This window comes from Cucumis melo, chromosome 4 (genome assembly GCF_025177605.1).
Source record: "Cucumis melo cultivar AY chromosome 4, USDA_Cmelo_AY_1.0, whole genome shotgun sequence".
NCBI classification, from domain to species: Eukaryota; Viridiplantae; Streptophyta; class Magnoliopsida; order Cucurbitales; family Cucurbitaceae; genus Cucumis; species Cucumis melo.
Genome location: NC_066860.1, coordinates 1,895,043 through 1,913,426, shown reverse-complemented (window position 1 = coordinate 1,913,426; position 18,384 = coordinate 1,895,043). Strand labels below are relative to the sequence as shown.

At 35.0% G+C, this 18,384-nt stretch overlaps 1 protein-coding gene across 4 annotated transcripts in view; it reads left to right on the top strand.

Annotated features, from left to right (window-relative positions):
- The window catches only part of LOC103503650 (BEACH domain-containing protein B), a 59,208-nt gene that overhangs the window by 26,769 nt on the left and 14,055 nt on the right, over positions 1–18,384 (top strand). For 3 of the 4 annotated variants that reach the window (XM_008467927.3, XM_051083574.1, XM_008467926.3), the window contains exons 14-27: positions 541–696; positions 884–925; positions 2,577–2,921; positions 3,880–4,053; positions 6,089–6,249; positions 6,372–6,687; positions 6,816–7,248; positions 7,340–7,673; positions 7,806–7,994; positions 8,656–8,917; positions 8,994–9,185; positions 9,264–9,479; positions 12,135–12,311; positions 14,505–14,611. In XM_008467927.3, coding sequence (XP_008466149.1) covers positions 541–696; positions 884–925; positions 2,577–2,921; positions 3,880–4,053; positions 6,089–6,249; positions 6,372–6,687; positions 6,816–7,248; positions 7,340–7,673; positions 7,806–7,994; positions 8,656–8,917; positions 8,994–9,185; positions 9,264–9,479; positions 12,135–12,311; positions 14,505–14,611 — 3,104 coding nt within the window. The remainder of the gene's footprint in view (positions 1–540; positions 697–883; positions 926–2,576; positions 2,922–3,879; positions 4,054–6,088; positions 6,250–6,371; positions 6,688–6,815; positions 7,249–7,339; positions 7,674–7,805; positions 7,995–8,655; positions 8,918–8,993; positions 9,186–9,263; positions 9,480–12,134; positions 12,312–14,504; positions 14,612–18,384) is intronic. The other variant, XM_008467928.3, reaches the window with a different exon arrangement.

Genomic DNA, 18,384 nt, shown 5'->3' with positions numbered 1-18,384 from the left:
TCAAAGTGAATCAGGCATTTATCACTTCGAGGAGGATGCAAGTCTTTTTTGGTATTAGGATTTTATTCTATTCAAGGAAGACGTATTAAATTTCCTAGAGAATGTGAACAATGAAGTGAATATATTTTCCTGAAACAAGAAATAATAAAAGAAACAAGAATCAAGAAAATTTCATTGACTTAACTTTGTCTCTTTTTCATTTACTGAAAAAGTCTCGGTATCATATTCAAAGAAAAGAACCAAGAAACAAGAAAATTTCATTCAAATAATGATTAGGGTCTATTTTCTTGTTTACTTCTGTTATTAATGTGTTGAAACTAACAAGAAGTGACTAATGCTCCAAAGATACAAAGCTTCACCGAAGTGGATTTTTCACACTCACTTGCATGCTCCCAGTCCTATGCACGCACAGTTGAACGAGAGTTCTACAAGGAAATGTTTCATCATATGAACCAAATTATAATGCCCTTCCTTACATTCATTCATCCGAACATGGCTATTTTCTAGTTTACTTCTGTTATAAATTTGTACGTTGTACAGGCTTCATTTAGAGCTTTGGCTGGCAAAGGTTATCAGACAATGCAAACTTTACTCTTGGACTTCTGTCAATGTCATCCAAGTGATGCACTCTTAAGTGCCCTGCTCGATATGCTTGTTGATGGAAATTTTGACTTAAAGTTGTGCCCTATTATACAGGTATTAAACAATGATGCCCACATTCTTCTAGAGCTTTTTATCGCCCAATCATTGACTGACCTCTTCTTTCCCTAGCACATTCATTTCTTCAGTTTGATACTTTGTAAGTATCTAACGGATGTAGTTGTGCACTTTTATCGTACAACTGTTTAAAGATAATATTCTTTTTACTGCCGTTTTGATGCAGAATGAAGATGTGATCATTCTTTATCTGAGTGTTCTGCAGAAGGTTAGAAATCCATTTCGTTCTCTTTATTGTGTGTGTGTGTGTGGGGTTGGGGGGGGGGGGGGGGGGTCTCTTTTGGAATACGTACATGTATGGGTGTGGAAGATACTTTTTTCTTGAAAGCTTACAATCTTCACTATTTTTTGGGCATTTCAAAATCAATAAAATCTCAAAAGCTTTAGAAGTTGTTATTATTAATTTTTTACTTTCTTCTTTTACTATTATACAACAACTTTCTTCGTCTAGTGTACTTTTCTTGATCTTTAGGTTCATAAATTTATAATCACATATTGATATAACACAATAGTCTAGCATGAACTTAGTGTCTAAACATATAGGAATTGTTAAATTGTGTTGTGTGCAATGAGATGTCATTCAATCTAAGTGCTTTAATCCATATACATCAATGAAATGTGAAACACATTATTAAAAGAGAAATTGTAAATGCATGTATTAGTCCTTTTCTGCGTATGTTTTATAATTTTGTTTTATCTTGATATTATTGTTTCTTGTATTTAACTTTTTTCTAATTAGTTTTGATTAATTCTTTTAATCTTATATATTTAAAAGGATTATTTGTTTCTCTTTACTTTTATGCTAATTTTAAAATTGAAAATTTAACTTTTAAAATGTTAATTAATTGATTTTTTTTTTAGTTTACCAAGGTAAAGAGTGTTTTCGTTGTTTTTCTAATAAAATATTTTTAAAGTAATAGATCATATATATTTTTTAAACAAAAAACAAGAAAAAGAATATCTAAATGTATAAAAACAATTCATAAAATATCTAACACTAGTGCTTTTATATATTAATTTTTTGTATGCTTTATATATTAATTATTAATATTAATTTTATTTTATACTAGATAGACATCATAACATTCATATCCAAAATTATATATACACATTCATACATAAGCTAAAACTAATTTGTGAGATATTTATATGTATTCTTTTATTATAATTTTTATTGTTAATACTAGTCTACCTTTAATTTTATATTTTAATAATTATAGTAATTTTAACAAATATATATTGTTATTATTGTTAAAATTAAATTTTAAAAAGAACAATCATGAGCAACGCACACATTGAAGATCTATTATAAATTAAAAGCATATACTTTCTTCCTCTCTTTTGGTATGCATTCCACTTATTTCTCATTTATCATAAGAAAAATAGTTTCCTCTATTGATCCTCCTGCATCTTCCACATTCCGAAGTTCTGCCAATCTGCTGGTTTTGGAAAACCAGTCTTTTCTGTTTTTGGTTCATTTCTTGTATTTTTTTTCTTCAGTTTTTTTTCTTTCTTTTTGGCTGTTTTGCACCGTTATAATTGCTGTACTTGGATTTTCTTTTGGTCTTTGGATTTTCCTTGGTTTAAGATGTTGGGGCTAGTACGGATACGATCCCCTCCTCTCCCTCCCCTTTCTTTTTTGGCTTCTCTGTTATTCTCACTGTATAATTCTTTTGTACTTTGAGTTTTACATTAATAAAGAAGCTTGTCTCTGTTTCGAAAAAGAAAAAAAAAAGTTCCTCTCTTTTCTCGTTAAAGAAAAACATAAAACTCATTTATCTTGTAGTTTGATATTCTTTCTCTGTCTTCCACTCTTATGCTTTAATCGGAATGTTTCTTTTCTTTGTTGTATTGCCCAGAGCAGCGACTCGCTCCAGCATCAAGGGCTTAATATGTTTCAACATCTTCTTCGGGATTCTATATCCAATCGAGCTTCTTGTGTGAGAGCAGGGATGCTGACATTTCTTCTGGATTGGTTTGGGCAAGATAACAATGACGATCTCATTGTGAAAATTGCTCAGTTAATTCAAGTAATAGGTGGGCATAGTGTATCTGGGAAGGATATCCGCAAAATTTTTGCTTTGTTAAGGAGCGAGAAAGTTGGGAGACAGAAACGTTATTGCTCGTTATTGATGTCGAGTATTTTATCAATGCTAACTGAGAAGGGACCAACTGCTTTTTTTGATCTGAGTGGGAACAATTCTGTAAGTCCTTAACTACCAGGCTGATGCTATAGAACTATCATGCGTTGTGTAACTTCAGAGAAGATTTGTTTGGCAGTGTTTAGGAATGCATTAAGCCTTTATAATCATGTCTTTTGAAGAATACACTATTTTAATACTCTGATGCAATAGTTTTTCTTTTTCACCAATGCTACCGAGCTATGGATATTTGTGAATGTTCAAGTTGAAGTTAATCTATACTTTGGAGTGTGTACTTAGACAGTTAAATTAGGACAAATTTGATCATTTAATTTACTTGAAACACACCTCTTCACCCCTAAATTTGGGTATTGTTTAAAGAAATGCAAAACACAAGCTCTTAAAATTCCATAGCATTATTTGAGGTTCAAAATGAGACAAATAAGTACATTTTATCAGTTCATGCAAAATGAGGTAGAAGATAAAATCTAATGCTTTGTATGGATGAAATTGTGAAAATATGATTATTTTTGTGATGCTTGTATGGTTAATAAGGGAGCTTGATAGCTGTTCAGAGAACTGGTATGCGGACATCTTTCTGTTTTTAATTTTCATTTTCTTAAAAATTATGATTAAATGACTATTTAAGAACAAGATTATTGTACATATTCAAATCACTATTACACTGAATGCAAAAAAAAAAAAAAAAAAAAAAAAAAAAAAAAAAAAAAGGAAGGGAAAAACAGTTATCCGAAGGTATATTTACAGAATATATATTTTTTATTACACAATATTTGTTCTGAAAGATGGAAAATTGTTTTCAAACTGTTTACAAACAACCTCGTGGATTTGTATCTGTCTTGGTTATGGGAATAGATGCAATCTTGCAAGTTCTCTTTCCAATTGCATAGTTTAACATCTAACAGGTTGATGGCCTCTTCAAATGGTTATATTTATTCTTAAAGCCTTTGGACTTGATGTTTTACCCCTTCCTGATACGTCAAATTTTCTTCATATGTAGGGGATCTTAATTAAAACACCTGTTCAGTGGCCTATCAATAAAGGATTTTCCTTTTCATGTTGGCTTCGGGTAGAGAACTTCCCAATACATGGAACAATGGGTCTATTCAGCTTCCTTACAGAAAATGGGAGAGGCTGCGTGGCTGTGCTTGCAAAGAACAAGCTTATTTATGAGGTTCCTCATACGTTTTAGAAGTTATTTCTTATTTCAATACGTTTATTTATGTATTTGTATCATACGAGTCTCATCTCATAAAATCTCCTAATTATGGACAAGTGGAGAAATCTTTCATATGCGTGAGAATGTTTTGTGTGAGAGGAACACAAGTTTTTGTGAAACTAATGTTGTGATCGTGATGAGGTCTTGGGGTTTGTGTCTATGATCAGTAGGATAGAAACCAAGTTCAACTTTAAAGGGAAAGTTGTGGAAGAAAGAGGAAAACATGGAAAGGCTTAATTAAGCATTCAAGAAACTTGTATCTTTTCTATAATTCTTTACTAATATTATCTATCGACCATCTATGTCACTAAGAAGCTCTATATGGATTAGGACGCAAATATGATGCAAAACGAACATGGGTGAGATATCATTTTCTAAAAATCGAAAATACAGACATGAAAGGACACTTTTTTTCTTTTTTCTTTTTGTTATCAAAGGAAAAACAGTTATCAAAACTTTTTGGAGTTCAGGATATTTTTCTGCTGATGTTACTGAAAGTAAAGCCTTATTTGAAACCTTACGATCTCAAAGCTTTTTGGCAGCCATGGCATTCAAGATCTAAATTTAAATTGGAGTGCTTTTATTTTTGGAGCTTGGCATTGAATCTTGTCTTTATTGTACTGTTTTTGTTTTCTTCTTTTCTCTCTTTGGTTCTTCTTTGTTACTTTTACTTTGTAGTAGTCATTTAATAGTTTTGACCTAGTGAAGCTTTTTGTTTGATTGTTAGTTCTGGATATGATAAGGGCGCTAAGGAAGTGTCAACCTAGTTGAGATGTTCGGGTGCCTGTAGATCCTTTGATTTGTGGAAAGCTCTTGTATAATCCTATTGTACTATGAGCTTTTGTCCCATTTTGACTTATTAATAAAGAGATCTGTTTCCATTTCAAAAGTGAACAATTCTGAGGGAAGTTAAAGAGGCCGAGATAGCTTTGGTGATGAAGCGATGATCTGAGTACAAGCTTCCTCCAAAATATATGTGTAAATATCGGATTTTTCAGGGAAACTAGAGTGAGGACCCTTTCTGGTATAAAAGAAAGGGCAGGGTTCAATAAACTGAGAGGTCAAAAGTGAGTCTTGAATTGTAGAAAGGAGTTGACTGAATTATGCAAATAAACATTCTTTTAAGAACGGTTTGGAACAACCCTAGCTATTTGGCCATCCACATTTTAAATACTGTCATTTCTTTTCCTAATTCAAAGATAAAGTTCCGGAGACGTTCTCCTAGCTTATCTCCGGATCCCTCGTCAATTAAGAAGCCAGCGTCAGAATTTGACTCTCCATTTAGTGTGAGAAGCGAGGAAGACGATCATTTGACAAAATTAGATGAGAAGGAAGATCATTTGTCGAAGGACCCTTTAGAAGCTGATCTAAATTCTTTGTTTGGATTTTCTTTCCCGTTGGGTCTGGTTTCTAAGCCCTCTATGGCTTTATATTCAAGAAATTCTAGCCCTTGAATTTGCTTGATATTCTTTCTATCTTCTTGGTCTTTCTTTGCTGCGTTCCACTCTTCAAGCTTGATCTACCGCCTCTTATGCCCTAGAGCTTCTTCACAAGGAATCCCCTAAGTTTTAGACTCATGGAGTGTACACCTAGAATCATGAAGATGTTTTCTCTATTATCTGTTATGGACCGAACTGAACTCCTATTAGGAAATGGGATTTGACCGGAAACATTGGTGGAATGTGCTATTTGTATTTACTAATGAAAGATGACAACAGGTCCCTATTTCTTAGCGCAGTGTCTTGCTCTGGGTTTTAAGTACTAAATCAGTCCTTATTACTATTTCTCTTATCAGGTCATGGACAATCAGGTTCTCTAGTCATACCCTATTAACTGTGCCACATGTTTATTACTGAACTTACATCTCTCTCTCTCTCGCTTTCTCTACTAAAAGAAAGTATTTCTTAAACTGCCTTTTCTTTTAATGAAGTATATGTTACATGTATTCTTCCAGTTGCAATTGACTAATGATATTCTCTTCCCTTTTCAGTCTGTCAATCTGAGGAGACAAACTGTCAGGTTACATGTTAATATAGTCAGAAAGAAGTGGCATTTTCTTTGTATAACCCATAGTATTGGAAGAGCATTCTCTGGGGGCAGCTCGTTGAAGTGTTATGTGGATGGTGATCTTGTTTCATCCGAGAGATGCAGGTTCTAGACATTCATTCTTGCGGCTAATGTTTCACATTTTCATGTAATTTTGGAAAATATTTTTATACTGTCATTATTCGCCTCAGAGAAGGTAGACTGATTATAATGGTTTCCTGTTACAGATATGCTAAACTTAATGAACCACTAACAAATTGCACGATTGGAGCAAAGTTCGATGTGTCTCTGAGCGAAGAAGTTGATACTAAGGAATCTGTTGAAGCTGCATTTCCTTTTCTTGGTCAGATAGGTCCTGTTTATTTGTTTAGTGATGCTATTTCTTCTGAGCAAGTGCAGGGTATTCACTCTCTTGGACCAAGCTATATGTATTCCTTTCTTGACAATGACATCGCTACTTTCTCTGAAAATCAATTGCCTAGAGGAATTCTTAATTCTAAAGAGAGTTTGGCATCAAAAATTATCTTCGGCCTTAATGCACAGGTTTCTCTTCTTGCTTAAGGAGAGATAATTATCTGTTTAAGGGTTTTTCCTACACACACACCCACACACTCAAATGAGGAGGGGGAGAGAGAGTAGAGGTGTTCTAATAGTTTGGTTTACCCTTTCAGGCTAGCAGTGGGAAATCATTATTTAATGTTTCACCAACATTAGATCTCATTTCTGAAAAGAATTCTTTTGAAGCTACTGCAATGGGTGGGACAGAGTTATGTTCAAGACGCTTACTACAGAGGATTATCTACTGTGTTGGGGGTGTCACTGTACTTTTTCCTCTAATTTCTCAATCTGACAGATATGAAAGTGAAAGTAGTGTTCAGTTTGGTCAGAATGTGGATGTAATTGATACAAAAGAGTGTCTAACAGCTGAAGTTATTGAACTTATCGCTTCTGTCCTTGATGAGAATTTACCAAATCAACATCAGATGCATCTTCTTTCTGGGTTCCCCATTCTGGGATTTTTGCTGCAGTCGGTCAATCCACAACAACTTAATATGGAAACCCTTGCAGCCTTAAAACATCTTTTCAACGTCATTGCAAACTGTGGTATAATGAATGTGTTTCTTAGTTCTTATTTTAACAGATTCTTCTATTGGTACTAACTACATGATTTATGGCTTTTCTTATACTTGTTTAGGATTTTCTGAGCTTCTCATTCAAGATGCTATATCTAGCATATTTCTTAATCTCTCAATCTGGATCTACTCTGCTTATGAGGTGCAGCGTGAATTATACTTGTTTCTCATTCAGCAGTTTGATAACGATCCCAGACTCCTCAAGAATCTTTGCCGCCTTCCACTTATTCTTGATATGATTTTTAAGTTCTACTGTGACAAAGATAAATGTAAATTTGGTTCTGGAAGCAAGACATCTCTGCATCCACCTGTTGGGGTTCTTGGAGAAAGGCCTACGAAGGATGAAATACGGAAAATTCGTCTTCTTTTACTAAGCCTTGGGGAAATGAGCATTCGGTAAAATTATAATGCCTTGCATTAAGAGTTATGCATTTTTTCTTAAAATTTTTGCATCAAGTTCTCTTCATTCGATATGCTCTCATGGAAGATTATGTACCTCTTTATACATCATTACTTCTGTTTTTTTAGGCAAAATATTGTAGCGGCCGATATAAAAGCTCTTATTGCCTTTTTTGAAAGAAACCAGGATGTGACATGCATAGAGGATGTTTTACACATGGTTATCCGGGCTATAGCCCAAAAGACAGTTCTTGCTTCCTTCCACGAGCAAGTTAGTTTCATTGGTGGCTATCCAATTTTTGTCAATCTTCTACAGAGGTATTATCATTCCAATATTAAATTCAGTAGACATATTCCATTTTTGAGTTGCAAATTTTTTATTTTTTGCTTTTTTGGACAAGATACTTTTCATTAGTCATGAAAAGAAGAAAAAGGCTGGGAAGTGCAGACTGTTAAAAGGGTGAAAGGAAAGACAAAAATGAGAAAACACTAACATAACCAATTTTTTTTTTTTTTGAAATGAAAACGAGCCTCTTTATTAATGATAAACAAGAGACTAATGCTCAAAGTACAAGAGAGGTATACCAAAAGCAAAAAGGACTAAGAGAACAAATACAACATAATCCAAGACTAGAATCGCATAAAGAAATTACAATGAGCAGGGCAGGATCCTCTAAAACCCCAGCAAAACAAGAAATAAAAACAAGGCAAAATGAAAGAACTTTCAACAAGGAGATCCCCGAGGCACTGAAATATGTCTACTGAATTTCCACAAGGAGCCCGAAGACAGCAGAACCTACATAATTAGGAAGAGTGAATGGGAAACCTCCTAATTATAGGAAACCCTGCCTTAGTATAATGCTTTGTTCTTATGTGACTTGAAAGCTATTCTGAGCAATTCATAGTATTATGATTATAGTATGACGAGGCCTTTGTTACATAGAAAAAGAAACTGATGTTCTTATGTGTTTCTTTGTAGGGAATTTGAACCTATCAGATTGCTTAGCTTGCAATTTCTTGGTAGACTTTTAGTTGGTCTTCCTTCCGAGAAGAAAGGACTAAGATTTTTCAATCTACCAAGTGGAAAATCTAAATCTGTTCAAGAGAGCCACAAGAAAATTAATTTAAGGATGCAACCGCTATTCTCAGCTATATCTGATAGGTTGTTTAGGTTTCCACCAACAGACAATTTATGTGCTGCATTGTTTGATGTTCTTCTAGGGGGTGCAAGTCCCAAACAGGTGACCATGGGACATATTTATTTGAATTAATTTTGTTGCATTCCAAGATTTTTGTTAACATTTCAATGTCTTATAGGTGTTGCAGAAACAGAATCAGTCTGATGGACAAAAAAACAAATCTCCTGGATCTCACTTTGCTGTTCCACAGAGTCTGGTTCTTATTTTCCGGTTCTTATGTAGCTGTGAAGATATTTCTGCAAGACTAAAAATAATCACAGATCTTCTTGATCTTCTTGACACAAATCCTTCTAATATTGAAGCTTTTATGGTATTATCAGCTAAACTACTGATACGAAGTTATTAAATTCTACCTTTTATCTCAATGTTTACTACATTGTTGTAATAGGAATATGGATGGAATGCTTGGTTGACAGCCTCTGTAAAGCTTGCTGCTTTGCAGCAATACAAAGTTGGGCCATTGAAAGTCGGCGATAAAACAAATGAGCAGTGTATGATAAGGAAACTATTTTCTGTTGTTCTTTTGCATTGCATGTGCTCTGTGAAGGGAGGCTGGCAACATTTAGAAGAAACAGCAACTTTCCTTCTTATGCAGTCTGAGAAAGTATGTTGAATTCGTTTGCAACGTTTTATGATATATGTTATGGTCACTTATTCTTGTTCTACATCCTTTTCTTTTAGAGAAATAACAATGTATAACATTCAAGAAACACATTCAAAATCGGACGAGTTCAAAATGAAAAAAACTGAAACACAAAGTTTGAAACTAATAGGTTGTGTTCGGAAAAGCCAAAGACCAACCAAAAGCATCTAGAGTAACAACCAAGTAACGGGAAGCAAAGGAACGATGAAGATAAAGGTGGCCTAGATCTTCAGAGTGAGTGGAACACATAATAGACCAAGAAGGTGAAAGTGAGATATACGGCATACACCTCTGAAATCTGCAGTGTTAATAGCACCAAGACTAAGCTCCCATAAATTTCTTTTGATCTTAGGATAGGAACATGACTAAATCACCTTATAAAGAGGGCTGTTAAGACAATCAGAGTTGTTTACTAATGCAACCATGAGAGACTTGACTGTAAAATTATTGGATGGATCAAGAGGCCTAGACCAAAAATCACTGTGAATGTCTAATATAACAGAAGATAGAAGATATGAAGGAGAAGCCCATTCAATAGTTCTAAATCATTAAGAATCTAAGATTCCTACGATGAAATAGATTACAATGCTCTTGTGATAAATTCCATGCATTGGCAACAATAATAGAAGGTTGTGTAGTTAAATGGAAAAGATGGGGAAAAACTGTCAATAGAGTCCCACAGATAAGCCAAGAATCATGCCAAAATGACATGAACTGTTGCCCAATCTTCTGTTAATTCAACTAGCAATAAGATCTCTACTATACAAGATCGTATAAAACACAATCGCCATGGACCCTTATAAGAACCATGCTGAATAGTTTGAGGTGAAACGACAATGTGTTGAGGCCAAAGAGCTGAGCCATGGACAAACCTCCTAATGCACTTTGCTAGAAGAGTCAAGTTACGTCTTTTGAAATTGCCAATTCCAGTACTTCCTAACAATTGAGGAGTATTTGTTTGGTCCCAATTAACATTAAGCAACCCCCATCACTCTGAGCTCCTTCCTAGGAAAAAGAATAAATGAGTTTATTCAAGGATTTAGCCATTATAGAAGGTATCGAAATAACGATAGGAAATACGAGAGCATAGTGGAAAGGGTGGGTTGTATTAGAGTAGTTCCACTTTTGAATGTATGCATACTTCCAATTATGAAGTTTATGTGAAATCCGTTCAATAACCGACTGGCAAAATTGTATGGAATTTGAACTTGCTCCAAGAGGATGTCCTAAGTAAGTAGCTGGCTAAGATCCCTGTTTACAACCAAAAATTGTGTGCAAATGATCAAATTCCGGTTCGTCAAGATTAAGGCCTAACAATATGCTCTTACCATAATTAATATTAAGACTAAGGCTTCCTAGAAAATGTGGATAAGATCAAAATGATTGATCAAAGCCAGAGGTGCTTGAGGGTTCTCCCTATTTCATTTTATCAATGAATTTTTTTTGTCTAAAAAAAATAAATGTAGAAAAGAAGATTATCTTCAGTGAACTGTAAATGACACAAACGAAGTTTTGAGGTAGGAATTGTAGGATAAGTCATAATAGAATCAAAATCTGTCTACAAGCACAAAAGCCATATGATTTTCAATCGATTATATAATGACTGCACAATAATTAATAAGCACATGGGATATGTCTATTAAAACAGAACTATTAGACTAATTTTGTGTCCAACTTTTTTGGGATTGGACAAATACAGGTTTCATTCAAAGAGGATGTATGATACTAATGCCACAGTATCTCGTTTGTTAATGGCCAAGAGAATTCCTTAAAGAATTTGTCGTCGCACAATTCCTTGGCGACTAAATTGATGGATTCAAATAGCCAAATGAGAGTCTTCCATGTGAGGGAAAGGGAATGTGATGAAGTACACCCATGGAAACACTCATTGAAAGGAATAGCAAAAGTCTCATGATCGATGGTAATGGATTCGATAGAGTGGTTCCAGCATGGGGGTAGTTTTGGAGGGTGGTTTAGTGGTGGATGGATGGCATGGTAGCTGGAGGATTGGTTATTGGTCAAAGAGTGGGGAAGATGAGAGGAGAGGTGAGAGGTGAGAGGTAAGAGGTAAGAGGTGAGAGTAAATAATTATTCATTGTTTTGTAACTGAAAGAGTTTGGGGGAAGCACTTTCACATGGAAATAGAGAAAAACTTGTAATGTCTATGGAAATTGATTGTGAAGAGTAGTTCCAAGGGTTGGTAGTGCGGGAGAGCTGGTTGCCATGGTGGTCGGGGGTTGAGGCTAGGGGTTAGGGGGTGTGGGAGGAGTTGGGTACTAAGGGAACATTTTCCAGTTTGATTGTTGTGTCGTTTAAACATACTGCTGTTTTCACATCTCCCTCAAATCCAAGGTCTTCCATTCTTCTCACTGCAGTTTGTATTGATACGTCTTTGTTTCTGGTCGTTTTTTTCTTCTTTGAATGTGTTTCTTGGTGAGGAGCTTGCAGAAATTTTTGTATAATTTTTCCTTTTATCAATGAAAATGCTGAATCGATTAAAATATGTGTGTTAGAGTATTTATTCATAGTAAACTATTTTTTCAATTTGTTGCTCTTCAGCTTGTTTCAAAAAGTGTAATTAACTTACTGATTGTTTTCCATGTTACACTGTCCCAGGGCCAAGTCTCCTTTAAGTACTTTCTTCGTGATATGTATGAAGATCTGATTCAGATGTTAGTGGATTTATCTTCTGGGGAGAATATATTTGTTACACAACCATGTCGAGATAATGCATTATACCTTCTAAGGCTTATTGATGACATGCTTATAGCCGAACTTGACCATCAATTGCCGGTAGTAGTTTTTCTATTCTGGCATTTATGATATTTTATTTGTCCACATTTTTTCCCGCTTTCTTGTTCCATCTTTACCTAAAAAACAGTTTCAGAAGAAAAAATGTTTTGTCGTATTACTCAGTGGTATAAAGTATGCCCGCCTTTGTTGTCACTTTCTGAATGCCCTCTTGTATTATATGGAAAACCAATGTTGTTAAAAACAGACAATACATGATCAATGTTGTTAATAATAGACGATACACGATTTGTATTGTACCATATGTATCGAAAATAAGGAAACGAGAGTCAGCGAGTTTTGAATCGTAAATTCTATGTTTTGAATCATGCAACTCATTCTAAAATTGGAACGTTGCAGTGGAGTGGAGAAGAAGAATTATTGCCGGAATTTAAAAAAAAAACGGAGAAGTGTTTTTCTATTTCATTGAGAAAGAGGGTTCCGAAAAAGGATGGAAAATAAAGAGACTCAACGATCTTATGTTGAAGAAGAGAGAAAAGTGATCTCCTCGTGTGGCCCATTCCCATTAGTCCTTTCATTTTTTTTAATAATATAGAAGTTGCATATTCAATTTTTAAAAGATATTAAATCAAATGATTTTCTGTACACAAGCTTTCATTCTTTTCCCTTTTTATGAGCTCCAAGCGTCTATTCATTTTTTCAACGTAGTTTATATTTTTATATATTTATTAGATTCCTCTAATGCATGGCTACTTATTTCTCTATGTTAAACTTTTATATTTATATCATATTAACCGAATTGAAACTTACGGTACGTGATATGTTATGATACACAATACCCTAAAATCAATTTATGTTCTGTTTTATGATTTAACAACCTTGTGGAAAACCTTAACACTTTGAGAAGTTGCTTTCCTGTTGTTTTGGGTTTAGTTGCAATTTCAGAGTTCGTTACAGTGGTGGCTTTGTTTTGGGTTTGTTCGAGTTAAGAGTCTTATCAAGTGGTTCTCTTTGCTGAATATTCATTTTTAATTATGTGTTCAGCTGGTTTTCTTTTAATTATTCTCAAGAGCTTTCGTCTCTATGTTGTAATCTGGTTTAGCCTTGTATTGACAAGTTTGATGGGGTGTATTTTTTTTTTACTTTTGTTTTCTCTCATGTATTTTGAGCATTAATCTCTTGCATTTTTTTTAGCAAGTTCTATTTCTGTTGAAAAAAAGAAGAGGAAGTTTCTTTTTATAATTTTGTACTTCAAAATCTGGTAGTATTTGATATAATTTATTTATGTAAGGACATTTCTTGTTAAGAAAATGAACTGATTAGATTAAATTTCTCCTAGTCAAAACAATTCAACATGACATCATAGTAGGTCTCTTGTAATTCAAAGTAGTAATTATATGTTGAACCGTGTGGAGTGGAACCCCTTTTTTAATTTTCTTGTATTTTTTATGTTTTCTGATGTTATTTTGGCACCTTTTGGATAAGGTCTCTCGTTTTTGTATGGTCCTCTTGTTTTGTCCTTGTGTAACCTGTCCTTCATTCTTAATAAAAGTTGCTTTTTTCATTAAAAAGGAAAGAATAATCTTGTGATTCAAAGTCATCAATTAAACTCATCTCTGTAATGAATCTAAAAATGAAAAGAATTTAATGTTACTTTGCAGTTTGTTGGTTTGAAAATTGTTAGTCAGTCTTCTCGGGCTCAAGATCGTTTTTTAAAAAGCAATAGTTTGCTTGGTAGTTATTTCTCTTTTTGATTTGAGTTACAGAGGATTTTGGCTTGTTTGTTTTGTCATTTTGATTGTCTTTTTAGTCACTTTTCTCCTTTTTGGTCTTAGTGTATTACTTTTGTACTTTGAGCATTTGTCTCATTTATTATCATTAATAAAGAGGTTCGTTTCCGTTTAAAAAAAAGATGTGAAAAATGAGAAGCACTTAAGGTAACCTAAATATTGAGCTTCTGGGTTCTTGACCGTTGAGATTTTCTCTAAGAATATAGTCAGATTGACACATGAAAAACTTTTCAATTTTGCTAAATGGTTATCAGTCTGCTCAATTTAATTTTTATTAGCAAATTTAGTTTCAATTCAATAGCATGGCATTCAGAACTTCCCATTTCTGGACGAAGCATGTTCCGTTAACCGTTGATTAAATTTTTCGGTTTATGTTTCTATTTTATGTTGTGGTTTTGAGCTTCAGTTTTCTATGTCAAAATTTATTCATTGGAGCTCTATACAGATTCTAGCGACTGTCTTTGATGTTTCTCTCGACTCCACGGAACTGGAGCTTTACATCTCTGCCTTACATGATGTTTTGCAAGGTGAATCTGATGACTGGACAGCAAGGTACCTCTATCTCTTTTCCCCATTCTTCGCTCCTCCTCTCTGCTTGCATGCAATACAAAGGCTTGTATACTGGATGACTGATATGCTACCTATTAACTATTTCTTCGAAATATAACTTTTTTGGATAAGGAACATGTATATTGATAGAACAAGAGAGAACAACCTAAGGGAAAGGGACAAGAGGGCCCTCCGCAACAAAAACTTAAGAATAATGACCTTCCAATTGTTGAAAATCATAGAAAGGCTGTAGTTACGAAAGTGCTCGGTGTAATTCGTACTCCACCAAGAAGCTATGTGTTGTAACATAGTCAAAAAAGGATCAAGAATTATTGTTGTCTTCAAAAATTCTACTATTCCTTTCTTTCCAAATGCACCACAAAAGGGATCGGGTAGCACATCTCCAGAAGATGTTTCCTTTTGGACTATAACCTCTAATGTTGAGCCCTTCCAGCGTCCAACTATCCAGCTTACTAGGAAGATAAAGCTCCAAATAAAAAATTTTAAACAGAGTGTTCCAAGCTTTCTTTAGTAAAGAGACAATGCAAAAATAAATGGTCCAGGGTGTCCTTTTCTTTGAAACAAAGGCAGCACAGGGGCTGAGCATAGTGTGTTAGAATTTTTTCGGAGTTTCTCATGGGTGGTAAGACTTCTATAGGCGAGCAGCTATACCTTTTTCGAGATTTTAGTCTTCCATATGTGGTATGCTAAAGATATATAATTAAATTTGCCTTTAACTACTAGCTTAAGCTTTTGGGTGAATTGGTGGTTTAATATGGTGAATCAAAGGAACAGCAATGGAGGGGGATCTCTTGGTTAAATTGACAAAAGTAGACTTCATAGTAAAGCTGTCATTAATGTTAGGAGTCCATTTAAGATTATCACCACCATTTAAGGGGGCCCAAGAACGAAGAATTTCCAGAATTGAGGCCACGTTTTCAAGCTCATTATCGAGTACATTTCTTCCAAGGCCCAAGTTCCACGAATGAGTAACATTACACCAACGTTCAGCCACTAAAGCATCCTTGTTCAATGACAAGGAGAACAAGTTAGAGAATTTTTCTGCTAATGGTTCCATGCCACACCCAACTGTCCTTCCAAAGTTTGATTTTTGTTCCCTCTCCCAACAAAAAAGCCGAGAATTTAAAGAAGGTCTCCTTATGCTTCAAAAGGTCGGCCCATAATCTATAGGACCTTCCCCTGTTCGGGTCTTTAGTAGACCACCCATTCTCCTCTAAGCCGTAAATGACCACAATTAAGTGCCTCCAGCTTCTTTCTTACTAAGTCTCCAAAGCCATTTAGTAAAAAGAGCAATGTTCTTTTGCCTAAATGAGCCATTCCCAAGGCCATCGTAACAGATCTGATGAGAAGTACAATCCCATTTGAGAGGTGGGCAACTGAACTAGTAGACCCTCTTGTCGAGACGAAATTCCAAATCATCTTTTTCAGTCTATTGATAACACCAACCGGAGCTTGTGCAAGGGAAAATAAGTAACAAGGAGGGCTGTTCAGAACTGATTGTGCAAGAGTTAGCCTTCCCCCTTTGGAGAGGGACACATTCCTCCACCTTCCCATTTGGAGACAAAATTCTTCGAAATATAATTTTAGTTATATATTTTGTTCAAGGGCGTATTCTACAATATCTTTGAGGTATACCTAAAAATTTTATGAAATCTAAAAATAATAATAATGTAACAAAAGTGGTTTTGAAGAACATTGCCTTGAAAGAATCTCCGAAAACCCCACAGAAGGAGAGGAATTTCTTCCAACAGGCCAATGGAAAGTTGCGTCTTCATTTGTAGCCAATAATCTTTTGAAATAAACAGCCCATGACAAAGTATCCCCATTCTAATGGTCGAATACCAAACCATTGGGCAATATTGCAATTTTGTAAATCTTCAAAAAATGCAAGCACAAGGCGTAATTGTCAATCCAAGGGCCTTTGCAGAAGAAAATTCTTTTTACAATCACCAAGTTTTAAAATAGCTCTTATAATTGCCTTATAGTTTTTGGGGTTTCCCCTTCCATTGATCAATGAAATGTTTCTTATCTAAAAAAAAATCTCCAAGTTCAAAAAATAGCAAAGGCTTCAACTTGCAACCAAACTTTAGAAATGGTAATTCATGGACTCGTAAGTCTCATTCCAATTTTTCCAGTCGTGTACCATGAAAAAGCCCTTGCCATGAATCCACACAAGTTCTTCTTAACTTGAATTCTTGCCTCTGAGAATTGATGAGGTTGAGAGTCTCCATAGCAATGCTTTCTAGCCCTCCAAAGTATCTGAATACGAATAAGCCAGTTGGTCCCACAAATTTATTCAATCCAAATACTCCTGGATTGTGGAGTGCAAATAGTGAAGAGGAAGAGACCTGGGACTCACTACCAGTATTTTTGCCTACCAACAGTTGTGTCACACTCAAGCAAATAACTCAGATTCTACTCCGTCTGAGTAGATTTCAACAAGCCCTTCACATAGCATTAAATTTAGAAGCTGTTTGGGTAACAAGTCTTCCACACCAAAGTTTAAAAGAAGTCTCGACTGAGTCAAAAACATTCAGAAAATGTATATCAAAGGAAGAACCTCTTTTCGAAATGCTTGGACAGTTTTGGTAAATTTAGATTTGTTGAAAGAATGTAATGTGAGAACTCCAACTCATGGTGAAGCAGTTTATGGAAGCATAATTGGAGTTCTAAGTAGCCCCATGAACACAAGCTCGAAGCTCACTTAGGCCTTAACTTTCAGAGAATAACCCTGACTTGTTGGAAGTTTGTTGCTCTTGGCTCCTTGACCCGTCTAATTCAGGTCAGATCATAGCTCTCAATCCTCTCAGCTTTTCAAGCATTCTGTCTTTTCCATACCTAACTAAAAAATTAATTTCTTGAGAGGTACTCCAACTTCCCTGCCGGTGTGCTCCACTAAGGAGAAGATAGCTGTGGAAATTGATTCCCCAATCAGTGTTAGTAGTGAGGACTTGGATGGATTGATAAATGAGCATGAAGAGCTCACTGGCATGGATCATAGTACTCTGTTTTCTAATGAATATGATTTGAAAAGTGCTGAAGCGAATCACTCTTGTCTCTCCATTGAAACCTTTGGATATTCCAGCCCATTGTCAAGGATTGTGGAGTTATTTTGGCTTAACCTGAGTTTTTATTATTATTTTTTTTTCCTGATTGGCTGGCTGTCTTCCAATGAAGATAATTTCTTGGAACACAAGGAATTGAAAGATTTCACCAAGAGGACAACTCTCAAGATTTTTTTTTTTTTGAAAAGGAAGATGTGTCTTAAATTTTATTAATAAAATCAAGACTAGTGTTCAAAGTACAACAGAATTATACAGAGAGCAAACATATAGAGAGATGGAGGATCAACAAGCGCACCCGGACATCTCAACTAGGTTAACACCCCCATAGCGTCTTCATCATCTGCTCCGAATATCTAGCATCAAAAGGAATAATCATCAAATATGGGCCAAATCCGCCTCCAACCCCTACAAGGAGACTTGAGAGATTCGTGGCAGCCTATACAACAAAACTTCAAGGAGTAAATTTCTTAAAAAAGGTCAATTTGTATATAGTCTGAATTCAGGAATCCAAGAAAGAGGATTTTAATGTTGCTTTCTTCAAAACGTTATGGAGCTCCAAAGATATTGGATGGGAATTTGTGGAATACTTTGGCCGTCCGATGAATTTCTATCCTTGTGGGACCAAAGTAAAATCTCCGTTGTTGAAGCTTTAAGAGGAGGATATTCCCTTTCAGTTAAGTGCATCACAAT